This window comes from Carica papaya, chromosome 4 (assembly GCF_054855325.1).
Source record: "Carica papaya isolate Zhongbai chromosome 4, ASM5485532v1, whole genome shotgun sequence".
Lineage (NCBI taxonomy): Eukaryota > Viridiplantae > Streptophyta > Magnoliopsida > Brassicales > Caricaceae > Carica > Carica papaya.
This window is the reverse complement of record NC_142312.1, coordinates 6,125,490-6,138,730: the sequence shown is the minus strand read 5'-3', so window position 1 is coordinate 6,138,730 and position 13,241 is coordinate 6,125,490. Positions and strand designations below refer to the sequence as shown.

The 13,241-nt window shown below is 31.8% G+C and overlaps 2 protein-coding genes and 1 non-coding gene across 3 annotated transcripts; 1 reads left to right on the top strand and 2 right to left on the bottom strand.

Moving 5' to 3' along the window:
• Positions 1–2,945: 2,945 nt before the first annotated feature.
• On the bottom strand, positions 2,946–6,834 carry BETA-VPE (beta vacuolar processing enzyme). The gene is made up of 9 exons (XM_022046125.2): positions 6,488–6,834; positions 6,184–6,348; positions 4,916–5,072; positions 4,442–4,527; positions 4,147–4,346; positions 4,019–4,067; positions 3,726–3,929; positions 3,395–3,589; positions 2,946–3,323 (listed from the first exon to the last, which is right to left on the bottom strand). Exons 1-9 carry the CDS (start codon positions 6,701–6,703, stop codon positions 3,141–3,143), a joined length of 1,455 nt encoding a protein of 484 aa, XP_021901817.2. The 5' UTR covers positions 6,704–6,834; the 3' UTR covers positions 2,946–3,140.
• An 862-nt stretch (positions 6,835–7,696) lies between these two features.
• TRNAN-GUU (transfer RNA asparagine (anticodon GUU)) lies at positions 7,697–7,770 on the top strand. Its single transcript has one exon. It is a non-coding gene; the product is annotated as a tRNA-Asn (tRNA).
• Positions 7,771–9,925: 2,155 nt separating this feature from the next.
• On the bottom strand, positions 9,926–11,684 carry MYB85 (myb domain protein 85). The gene is made up of 2 exons (XM_022046016.2): positions 11,089–11,684; positions 9,926–10,818 (listed from the first exon to the last, which is right to left on the bottom strand). Exons 1-2 carry the CDS (start codon positions 11,349–11,351, stop codon positions 10,266–10,268), a joined length of 816 nt encoding a protein of 271 aa, XP_021901708.2. The 5' UTR covers positions 11,352–11,684; the 3' UTR covers positions 9,926–10,265.
• Between the last annotated feature and the right edge of the window lie 1,557 nt (positions 11,685–13,241).

Sequence of the window (13,241 nt, the reverse complement as noted above, 5' to 3'; positions counted from 1 at the left end):
TACGGCGGCCGCGTCGGACTTTACCTGCGGTTTTCAGCCAATCTGCCGGTTCTTTTACTCCGATTTGGCTATGGATGTATTTACAATTGAATTCCAAGCAAAGAGGGAAATGTTTACTTCTTTTGGCAGTTGGAAGTGGCTTCGGCGCGGCGGGGGGGTGTCGGCGGCTTCCCTTCCCGGCGGCTGGGTCTTCTTCTCCAGCGAGGGTGTCTGACAGCTAGGATTAAGGTTTGGTGTGAAGAAAGTTATTTATATTCGTCCCATTTTAATTTGGGCTGTCTATCGTGTTTAATCTGGACCGTTCGATCGCGATTAAATATGGAGTGAATCTGGACCGTTGATCGTGTTTAAATCTGACCGTCCAATTGCGTTTGGAGAGAGAACGCATTCGGACCGTCGGTGCGCGCAGGAGCGAATCTGGGCCTTCTGATCGCGGGCATGTGGATCGCCTTTGTGGTCTCCCATATGGCACCACGTTAGCATCTCTTGCCACGCGGCGCGTTCTGGTTCGTCGGGGCTGCTGACTGGGCATCCTACGTAGCACAATTTTTTTAAATTGCGTTTTGATCCCCAGTTTTCGATTTTTCTTTTAAAAATACCTCCAGAACCCAAATTTTCACCCATTTTTTTTCCAAAATTATTTTCAATTTCATACTTCACTTATTTTCTTTTATTTTTACATTAAATTAAAATAAAAAATTAAAAAAATTATATTCATAAATTAATTTAAATTACATTAAAATTAATTTGGATATTCCATCAAAGGAAGATGACGAAGAAAATTTTATTAGTTTTATTTTAATATTGTAAATTAATTTAGATGTCTCAATTATGTGTAAACAAATAATTATGCGGTTACAAAATATGTGTATTAAAGTATAGTTCCGCTACATATTTAATATTTATTTGTTCCACTAGTTGGAAATATTGTGCTAACGTCCGTACCAACCGATATTGGGGTTCGAGATATTACATAATTGGATTTATAAGATAAAATTGAAGCCAAATTGATCAGTTTAGAAATATAAAACAAGACTCGTGGCAAAAGACTTTAAGCAAAAGTATGGTATTGACTATTATGAGACTTTTGCTCCTACAGCAAGACTAGAAGTAATTAGAACTATTATTGCTCTGATAGCTCAAAAAGGTTGGCAATTATATCAACTTGATGTCAAATCAGCCTTTTTGAATGGTTGTCTTGACGAAGAAATTTATGTCGAACATATAAAAGGATTTTTAGTTGAAGGGGAGAGAACAAAGTATACAAGCTAAAGAAAGCACTATACGGCCTAAAGCAAGCACCAAGAGCATGATATGGTGAGATAAACAAGTACTTCACGCAAAAAGAATTTCAAAAAAGCAAGAGTGAGCCGATTTTTTATGTCAAGAAAATAGGTACTGATATTTTAATTGTCTCATTCTATGTTGATGATTTAATTTACACATGCAATAATGAAACAATGCTTTGAGAATTCAAAAAAAATATGATGGAGACATATGAGATGAATAATCTTGGCTTGCTGCATTATTTTCTAGGTATAGAAGTATGCTAAGGTTATATAGACGTCTTTATATCACAGAAAAAATATGCAGAAAATATTTTGAAAAAATTTAATATGTAAGATTGCAAATCAGTTACAACACCCCTAATGGCCAATAAAAAGCTAAAAAAAGATGGAGTAAAGATGACAGATGAAACCACCTACAAGAGTTTAGTTGGAAGTTTGTTATATCTGACTGCAACACGATCAAACATCATGTTTGTTGTTAGCCTACAACCCGTGTCAATTAAACTTCACAGTTGTAAAAAGAGTGCTCAGATATATTAAAAATACAATAGATTATGAAATATGGTATAGACCAATAGAAAATTCAAAATTGATCGACTATATAGATAGTGATTGGGTCAGATGTGTTGATGACATGAGAAGTACATCAAGATATATTTTTTCACTCAGATCTGGTCTTTGTTATAGTTGCCAAAGAAGTAGAGTGTAGTGGTATTATCATTAGCTGAAGCTGAATACATTGTAGCAGATCGTGCTGTCACACAAGCAGTTTGGTTAAAATGGATTTTAGAAGACATCATTGAAAAGTAAGAAGAATCAACAATAAAATTCTGTGACAATACAACAACAATTGTAATTAATAAAAATCGAGTTAGTTATGATAGAACCAAACATAATACTATCAAGTATCATTACATTCAAGAAGCAGTCGAGCACCAAGAGATACAATTCAGCTTTTGTAGAACAGTAGTTGACTGATATCTTCACAACAGTGTTGACAAAAAAAAAATTCATATACAACCAAAATATGATTGGCATGTCGAATAAATTATATGAATAAATTGTTAGAATTAATTTATTTTATTAAATTATTAGTTAAAAAAATAATAAATTATCTTAAATTAAAACAAAATAATAAAAAATTAAAATTAGATGATAAATTTTAATAATAATTAAATAAATAAATAGATAATTACTTATAATAGAAATTTTTTATATTATCTTATAATATTTCATTCAGATTAAATATAATATATATATTTTTTTAATATATCTTTTTAATTATCTTAAATTTTATATTTTTGCATTTTTAACAAATATTGCTTGTACGGTAACCGGGAGAGATTTGATTCAGGCCGTAGAATGGAGTTGGAAATATGTGCAATAACCAAATCACTGATTGTCTTGTAATGTATTTTTAGAGATTCCCCACTAACATCCACGATTTAACAACTCATTTGATAGAAACTTCGATCCCACCTGCCAAAAATTTGTACCTTTTTCTTCGAATATTTTTCTCTACATATTTGAGTGTTTGATATTAAATAATTTTTTCTCAACATTTTTAAAAAACAAAAAATAGTACTTGGGATTCTAATGGACCAGTCCATGTTTCCCTGTTTTCGTAGAACCAAAGAAAGAAAAAAAAAACACAAATGTCCAACCATACCATTTCTATTAAAAGACTATATCAACCTGATACATTCTTCTTGCTATATGTATCCTAAACCACCGAAAAAAAAAAAACAAAAATGAAAAGTAAAAGAGAACACACCAGGAGAGAAGAAAAAAGTAGTACTGTAATATGCATAATGTTACTAAGTTGTCACATCAATAATATATTGGTTTGACTCAAGCACTATAATCTTTGTTCACGGGGTGCCATTGACTCAGCTCATAACCCCTACAGGCAGCAGCACAAGCTTCCTCCACCGATGCCTGAGGAACTCCGCTGTTGCAAATATTTGCAAATGCTCGCATGTGTTTCATGCCATATTGAGTCAGTGACCCACAATACGTTTCAAATGTCCGAACCTACAACCAAATCGAAAGTCAATAATACAGCTAAAGATAACCAAATAACATAATGAAAAACAGCATGTTACCGTCGATTTTAGGCATTGCCAGTCATCAACCAAGGGTAAACCGGGAGCTCTAACAGAAGTAAGGGTTGAAGAAGCCTTTGTTGGTCCGTACAAAATAGACCCAATTAACTCAATGCTCCCATCTATATGCTTTCTGTGCCTTATTATCTCTATAATCTCCTTCAGAATCTCTGCCTTGTTATCTGAATTTTTATACTGCGATTTCACATATAATTAACCAATTCAAAATGGGTATGTCCAGTCTCATGCAATGCAATAATCAATTAAAAATTTTAGACTGAGAACGTAACTGAGAGAAATGTGAAAAAGAAGAAAGAAGGTAGATCTATACCATATGCCATAAGAAGAGAAGATCAGCGTCTCTTTGGTTAATAACTCCCATGGGTAGACTCAAATGGTTTGGGGGAAAGTTGAGACTGGCAGGATCAAAGCCTTGATATAAATAAAGCTTCTCTCCTTTGAGAGTTTTATTTCCATATTCCATCACATGGGATCCAACACTGTAAGTATTATAATTCGATGTTCGAGCTTTTACCTGCACTACCAACACCTAACTCAGGAACTAATCAAGACAGATTTAGTATCTAATTCCCAATTAAGTTTTGACTTAGCATATGATCATACCGCTCGATATTGTTGCTTTACAGTTTCTTTCTTCAAATTGTGAGTTTCACTGCAGAAAATGAGCACAAGTCAACATGATAATCAATGAAGCAGAAATCAAGTATGGAAAAGGAACAACATGAAGATACCTGTCCTCCATCCAAGCAACACTATACAAATCTCCCAAGCAAGTGATGTACTCTGGAGGCGGAGGAGGATCCATTCCAGGACAATATGTGCCATAGCTACTCTCTTGAGCATTTGATGCTGTGGTTACATATATATTTATATCTGTCGGCATTATGCCTTCAAAAATACTCCCACTCTCGCAAGCTTCTACGTATATAACCTGCTCGATTGTATCACCATCAAATTCTTCCTAATTACCGTATTAATTCTGCTTTTATTATGTACCCTCATAAGCAATCAAGTATGATGAATTACCATCTTCTTGTAAGTGCCTGAAGCATGTTTCTTCTTCAAAACCTCAATAAAATCCATGGCGTAAAGGTATGGCATGTTGGGCATCCCTACACATGACATGGAAGACTAATCAACACTCCACAATTCACACCCACAATCCCAAAGTAATTTCCTTTTGAAAAGGGCTTGTCATCATTAAAGTTGGATGGAATCACTAAAGATTTTTTCTAAAGTAGCCAAATGAAGTTCAATTATATATTTTTTTTTAAGCCAAGGGTGGGTTCAACGAGAGTGACTTGTAGGTCAGATGCAAAATTCAATTATTCTGGGCATCGGCTGCGAATATTTTCAGCCACTAGTCTTCTCACATGGATGACATTGTCATCAAATTGAAGAGAGACTTTGTTTGCATACACAAAAACTCATATTGGCCGCTAAACCCGAAAAAGAAAAGAAAAGAAAAGAAAAGAAAAGGAAAATCAAATGAATAATTACCTAGCACTCCTGGGCCTCCATGATCAGAGTAGTACAAGAAGATCCTGTCGTTGGCTTTGCTATTCACAACCTTCTCACTTCCACCTTTAACAGCTTTTTTGTCACCAAGAAGAACTGCATACAAGTTTTTTGCCGTTACATTCTCGCCAGTGTAATCCTGCAATAATCATCGCATCACGTTATGAACTCGAATATATCTGATTTGAATAGAACAACCACAGATTTGGTGAAAACAGTCATCCCCTACAATACAATTAATCAGGACAAAGGTGACAAATAATGACATTTGCAATTTTTTTTTCTTCTTTTCTGCAGAATAGTAAATTTTTACATGGTTTTCTTACTAGAATTTCTTAGCAATTTAGACAATCAGAAGTAACATCCAAATCAGCCGTTTCTCTTTTTCGGTAACCATTATTAGTATCCAATAATCAAAGCAAGCTCAAATCTATATCCATGACCTCAAACCAAACCAACAAGTAATTATCAAGGGACCATATAAGAAATATAATTAGTACGCACTGTCATCGGAATAAGAAAATAATTATAAAATGGTATCTTGTCCTCATCAACTTTACCAACCCATGACTAAACAAATTCCCCCCCCCCCTCTCTCTCTCTCTCTCTCTTTATATATATATATATATACACACACACACACACACACACACACGTATATGTAGATATACATACACTATAATATAAACGTAGACTCCTATAATAGAAAAAAGTAGCTTTTATAAGATTTTAAAAGAAAAAAAATTTAGAAATACATATTGCACTAAAATGGAAGTCATTGTCTATCAAATCCAAAAATAGTAAATTAGCCAAATCTTAATTATTGAATTCTGCCTTAATTTTATTTGGAAGCTTACAAATTATGATGGGCCACTAATTTGGAATCCAAGGGCCTACATATCATTCTATAAGACCAAGTAATACATATAAATATCAAGAGCCACAATAAATTAATAATATTATATGTTTAATGTTAATTAAATTAATCGTGTTGATATGATCGATAAAAGTGACCAGCCACTAATATCTAAACAAACCAGCACACAGAATATCTATTTATCATTTTCTGTATCAAGAAAGTATTAACCTCAAACCGTATATACTGTAAGTAATATTCCTATACAAACACGTATTTATATTATACAAAATTACCAATGAAACCACAAAACGTGGACGTAGATTATATAATCTGTATATGTAATATCAAGTTATATATTGGTTTATAGATAATTAATTAATTAATTAATTACCTTAGGCACACCGGCATATACATCTTCTCCTTGTGGATGGTTGATGATGACTCCAGGCCTTGGGTTGAGCTTATTCATGGCTATATCATCATACATAAACACAACTATGTTCTCTTCTTTTAGTCCTCCCTTTCTCAATATCTGATACGCATGGCATACATCTGCCTGTACATATAAATACATATATACACACATTCAACCATTAAACATAAGCTAGGTAGAGATGAACCGGCAACAAGATATTGAAGCAATTATAATTTAATTAAATTCCAGAAGAATTAATTAATTAATTAATTTGAAGTACCTGGTGTCTGTAGTTTCCATATCCAGATGAACCGGCAACAAGAATCGCCCATCTTGTGCCGACCTCCCCATCATCTTCCTCGGAGGGCATCCTGATTACCGATTCCCAGTGCTTGTAGCGGGCGGCTCCACCACCCAGTAGAACCCCAAAAAGCAATAGAGAGAAAAAGAGTAGAGATGGTTTCATGGGGAGCAAGGAATAACCAGGAGCTGCCATGAGTGACCCAGTTCAATAAACCCACCGGAGAAGGTGAACCACGGTCACCGGAGAGGAGCGTTAAATGGAAAGCGAGGTTTTCAAAGAAGTGGTAGTGTGTATGTACATGTACAAATATATATATATATATATATATAGAGAGAGAGAGAGAGAGAGAGAGGGAGAGAGAGGGTGGCAAAGCGGTGGGTAAGATACCATGCAAAAGAAGAGGTTGACACCTGTGGAAGATGACTGCTTTGGTGGGTCCGGAAAGCCTGTGCTTCTAACAATTGGGTTCGTTCCTGTATCGTGATTCGTTCTCATTTTGCGTAAGCGATTGCCTGGGTAAATTATGTCTCCTCTCTTAAAAATCTTCTCCTGTTTTCTGCACTGATCAAATTCTAGGACCTACCTGAAGTTTTGTGCTCGCGTATATATATGTATATGTATATATCCCCTTTTTATAGAGATTCATATTTTGGATATGAAGGAAATAACAATTTTCTACTGTTTTACGGCGGTCAAACTTTAACCACTCACTTCTTGTGACAAAATTCTGATCATGTTTTGAAAATTTTACTATGAAGAATCTATTTACAGAAATATCATTTTCAGTTTTCATTCCGACAATGTTTTTTTTTTTTTTTTTTTTTTTCTGTGAATGTCATGCCAGCACGATTCATGTAATAAATCAACTAGTTCCATGTGTTTTTTCACATTTATTGAAATATTTAATTGTTATAATACTAAAAATATATTTGTTTTTTATTTTTAAAATTTTAAAAGAAATTATATAAAAATTTTAATAAATATCATAGGAAAATTAAATAGATTAATTATCTATATTATAAAAAATAATAAAGAATAATAAAAGGATATTACGTAAAGATTTTAAATAGAAAAAAAAAACAAAAATAAGATTGTTCTTTAATAAAAAATTGAAATAATTATCTAAATTCTTTGAAATAAAAAAATTGAGATACTATGTTGAGTTCGGGTTTAAATAAACAAGAAGCTGGAGTAGCTCAGTTGGTTAGAGCGTGTGGCTGTTAACCACAAGGTCGAAGGTTCAAGCCCTTCCTCTAGCGTTTTTGTGTGGATGCATATTTTTTACTTAAATATTCACCTACAACAATTTGTTGTCCATGGGCCCTGAACCAGAAAAGAGTCTACGCTGCAATTATCGACCGTATCACAACTGGGCCTAACAAATTTCATCTGTTCCACACACTCTCTCTTCTTTACTATTGGCATCTATACGTACACTTTCTCTTCTTCATTCTATACAAACAAATTTTATTTGTTCTAGAAATTACAACATCAATTTTGAAAATACATCCAGAAAAATTGTTCCCACACTTCTGTTGACTAAAAATAAATTGTTAGAGCATCCACATCCTCTGGCATGTACAATTTCATTTCCATCTAGACCTAAATGTATTTCTTGTCAATCTTGGAAAATTATTTAGGTCTTTTCTTTTAGCCTACATATTCTTTTACTTCTAAATCCTTGGAATTTCAATGGAATCTAGGTTTAAATTGATGATAACAAATACTTTATATTATTTGCATATACTTTCTCAAGTTCCACAATGATTGTTTAATATTTTCTTAATCTTTTTTTTTTTTATTTTGTTGAACACCAATTTAACCCAAATTCATTAACTATGATTAGCAAAGAATCTTTGAAACAAAATTCATCATGTTATTTATATTGGTAATTTTATAAAATACGTTATGTTTCTTTTTAAATCTTTAAACTGTTTATTTGAATTAGATGTTTAATTAGTTAATTTCATGCATACTCTTTATTAAAATGTCATTTTCCACTTTCCCTTTTCCAAACAAATCCAATTTACAATATCTAAAATTTTTTTGTTTTACAATTTACCTCTTTTCAGTTCCATGCTAAGAATAAAATTCATATTTCGTATGATATTCCTATCTTGGTTTTATTCAAAACTACCTTATAGATGTTTGAATATTAAAAATTGGAAAACTTTTACATTACCAAACATATCAAAGTCGTTGAACCTTATGTCCTAATGGCCAATATATCATATCCTATTTGTCTTAGATGCTCCTCCAAAAAGTATTGTGTTGTCTTAGTTAACAATCTCATATAATTTATCAGAAATAAAATAAAATAAAATCTCTTTGAATTTTGAAATAATATAGGAATAAGTTTGTTGATTTAATCATTCTCTTAAAAGTGCTTGACTTTTTGACTCATTCTCCAAAATTGTTTCTCGTTTCATAAAGGTAGGCTATGATATAATTCGATAGTTAATAACAAATTAATATAAAGACTCATAAAATTACTTTGAGATCAAGGAGTTAACATCAACCTCAATGTTGCCATCAATATGCAATGCATTAGGACGGTAAATTTCTTGGAAAGTTTTGATAACTTTGGTGCAGATTCGTGATCCATGAATATTTTCAAGATTCTAAATTATTTTGGAATTTAAAAGTAATTATGAGATCCAGTAAAATTATAAATTTTGTTATTACTTCGAAATAACTAAAACTGTTTTAATATTTATATTCAATCATATGACATACGAGTTATATTTAGAGATTTCAATGTTGTTCTTAATCAGTTTATATTTTTCAGGTAAATAGCACAGAATAAGACCTATTAAACTTGTCTCATGCCTTAATGTATTAAACAAAAGAGAGATAATAGTCTTTTTAATACATCTTCTATTGTATATATTGGTCATTGCACAACTTGTATCTCTTATCCTGTTTCTAATGTTAATCTACTTCTTACTCTTTAAATATGTAAGTGTTGTAATATAATATCTAATACTTTGTTATGTAAAGAGAAGAAACTACTAGCTTAAGTGGCATTTATATATATATATATATATATATATATATATTTTTTTTTTTTTGTTTAAGCAACTCACTTGGTATATATTTTTCTCTAACCTTATTATTAACATCATTCAATATACAATGGAAAAATAATCAATGGATTGGTCTTTTTCTTTAAAGAAAAAAAAAAAGATAATTCAATACGATGTGGACATAAGAAAAAAATAAATGGATTCGGCTAGACACAAAAGTAAGTAATCATTCAAAAGATAGCAAAAGTATATTTTCTTAAAGTATAAAGATTCAAAAATAAATAAGTAAATATTCTATATTTTCCGATTCTCCTTATTTCTAACATAAATAATACAAATATGTGTAAAAAGGTTCATTCACAACAATCACAACTAACAATTTGGGAAATTCTCAATATGTTTCTTTTTTTTTTTTTCAAAGGTTTATAAACAATTAATATAACATTTTAAAATAATTTGAGCTTGTATAATCAGTAGTGTTTGATTTGGTTGGGTCAGTAAGAAACCTTTTTAACAAATGAGGTTTACCAACAACCCTCCGACAACAATATTATGAAATAATTACAGACATAAAATACTAAATAACCTAATGGAGATATAAACGTCTATACATGGTACCTTTGTTACATGTATGCATTTAAAATTTTAATATGTTTTCACTTCACTCTATATCTGTATATTGATATTATATGTGTGTAAATATATATGTGCTACTATTTTTTGTTCACCTATATTGTGTCCAATGAGCTGAATTCTATGTCTTTGAAACAATCAAATCCAAAGTCATGTATACCAAAATCCTCACAGTCCAACAACCAAGCACAATTGTCGACCTCCCGAGAAGGTAAGCCATTGTCTTTGATGTTTTCTTCAATAACAGGTAAATTATTGTTATGAATGTCAATGCTATCACTCCATGATGCATCAACTAAGGAAGGCTCATCCATCCACAAGCTATTCAATAAGGGATCATCCTTACATATGTTGTCTAATAAATGACACTCATCATCGCCAGAATAGTTTTTAGCTGGTGAAGTAATTGAATTATTATTGTCCTTATCAGATGATGTTGTTAAATTAGGCTTATTGTTTATTGATTCCTTCAAGTTTTGATCTGCATGAGAGGAATTACTTTCTTTGACCTTAGCTTCTTTGTTGAAGGGTTCATGAGTGACAGGATCAATCCCCATCTTAAGAAGCTTCTTCTTGATGTGGGTGTTCCAATGATTCTTAATCTCGTTATCTGTTCTTCCAGGCAATCTTGATGCAATCTTGGACCACCTAGTGGAAGAACCAATATACATATATATATATATATAATATATGTTATTATTTCATATTAATCAAATAACAAAAGAAACTTAATCAAAGTCAGGTAGCAAACATGCATATATAGCATCCTCAACAAACTAAAAAGAGAATACTTAAAATTTGGAATTAGTAGTGCAGCCATGTATCAATTTAAATCCAACATAGTTTGCAAGTTAGCAAACTATATGATTAAAACAATAAAAGCAAAGATAATATTATGTATAACAATGGTAAGATTACCTATTGCCAAGACGAGCATGGAGATCAATGACAAGTTGTTCCTCAGAGTCAGTAAGGAGACCTCTCTTCAAGTCAGGTCTGAGATAATTAGTCCAGCGAAGGCGGCAGCTCTTCCCGCATCTCCGGAGGCCAGCAAGCTTGGGGACGGCTCGCCAACAGCAGTGACCATTGGTGATGATGAAATTGATTAGCTTCTTGTCCTCCTCAGCTGTCCATGGTCCTTTCTTCACACCCAGTTTGTCACAACAAGGCTGCCTCCCCATCACTACTACTTACACATACAACAATTAATATTTCCCTCCTAACGATCACTAGATATTAAAAAACAGTACCCAGAGAAAACAATGACACCCGAAGCCACCACACCAACCTTAATTTGTAGTAGTAAGTCCTGGTCACTCTTCACCAAATATTATATAAATATGTGCGTGTATATGTATGTATATATATGTAAATGAAGGAAGGGAGATTGCTGGAGGGACCACCATTGGGTCTTGAAAGGAACACGGGAACTAAAATGTGGTGTTCTGGTGTGTGTGGGTATAGAGAAGAAGGAAAGTGAAAGCGAAAGTGACGGAAAGACGAAGGGTATATGTATAGGTTTTTTAACTTGAGAAATTTGTTTATATTCTCATATTTTCTTCTCTACACAACCTCCCACTCTTCCCTCATTGCACTCTTACTCAACCATGCCGTCACCAATTCCGTCATCTCCACGTTTACGTGTCCTTATTTGCACTTTGAAGCATCATCCTTGATACGATTTTTACTCATGTACAAAAATATGTTTGATGATTTGTTAAAAGACCCTCTTAATTTTTAATATAATTAAGGGACTTTGTATTATTATTTTGTTTTATTGTATTAATACAATTTCGGTTAGAAATTTCTAAATTTATTATTAAAAATTAATAATTTTATAATTATATATATGCAACATAAATTTTATGCGATTCATTTCAGATAAATATTATTTTATTATTTTATAGAATATCTGATTGGTTTATTTTAATATTTATCTGAAAAGTAAATAAGAAATATTTGAGGTTAATTAATTATATCTATGAAATCTCAAAACTCAATAGTAATTTTTTAGCAGCAAATAGTTTTTATTTTAATTTTTTTTTTTGTTTTGTTGTTGAATTCATATTTCAAAGTTCATAATTGTTAATTACATAATGATGAAAAACTTTTCCAAAGTGATAAAATTGACATTATATAGTAATTTTAAGTGAAATTCAATTAACACATTTCATATATTAATGAAAATTGTTGGTGTCCAAATGGTATTCCCTCAAGTTTACTTAAAATTATATAAGCTTATTTTAAGAACTACTACATAATAAATTGAACCAATTACCTCAAAAACTTAAATTTATTGGAAAAAAATATGTACAATCAATTAAAACCCATACTAAAATAATTGATTAAGGTTTGGTTGGTTCGTAAGTTCAACCTCATAACAACACGAAAGCCTATGATATTTATCCTAGTATGTTTTGGTTTACTATGTTTGACACGGATTGGCTATTATGGTAATACTAGTACGCACCATTGCATTCCATTTGCCACCAATTTATTGTTCTACATTACACTATAATACTTGATTGGTTAGCTAATCAAACGACAACACTTTTCGATTATGATTTCTTTTTTAGTCCCCAACGCAATTAAGAAAAGGGTAAAACTAAACTTAATTGGAGTAGAAATTAATAGGAAACTGTCAAAGACATGGCCAAACTCACACGTCTCTTGGCCGAGGAAGATGTATGTTATCATCTAGGCAAATTCAAAATATACCTATAAAATAATAAATTTTATATTATAAATAAAATTTGCATTTATAATACAATAATTTAACCATCAAAGGTTTTTAATTCATTAATATAAACAAGTAAAACGTGTGTGTGTGTGTGTGTGTGTGTGTGTGTGTGTATATGTATATGTGTGTGTATACATAAAACAGGTTGGGGATAGTTAATAACCAAATTTGTTCATCTTTGACTTGTGTCTCTTGGTTTAGGTGAGGATAGTTGAAAGTTAACACTTTTACCTCAACACTTCTTCTTTTAGACTTCCCCAGCAGCCTACACGATCGAAACTCTTTTCTCTTTGTTTATTTTTTCTGGGTAGACAAACAAACTGTTGATTCT

Coding starts and splice junctions, on each gene's coding strand:
- BETA-VPE (XM_022046125.2), bottom strand. CDS start 6,703: ATGGCAGCTCCTGGTTATTCCTTGCTCCCCATGAAACCATCTCTACTC. Junction 5,073..6,183: donor TATATGCCGGTGTGCCTAAG/GTAATTAATTAA, acceptor TGATTATTGCAG/GATTACACTGGCGAGAATGT. Junction 4,068..4,146: donor GTTGCTTGGATGGAGGACAG/GTATCTTCATGT, acceptor CATTTTCTGCAG/TGAAACTCACAATTTGAAGA.
- MYB85 (XM_022046016.2), bottom strand. CDS start 11,351: ATGGGGAGGCAGCCTTGTTGTGACAAACTGGGTGTGAAGAAAGGACCA. Junction 10,819..11,088: donor CATGCTCGTCTTGGCAATAG/GTAATCTTACCA, acceptor TTCTTCCACTAG/GTGGTCCAAGATTGCATCAA.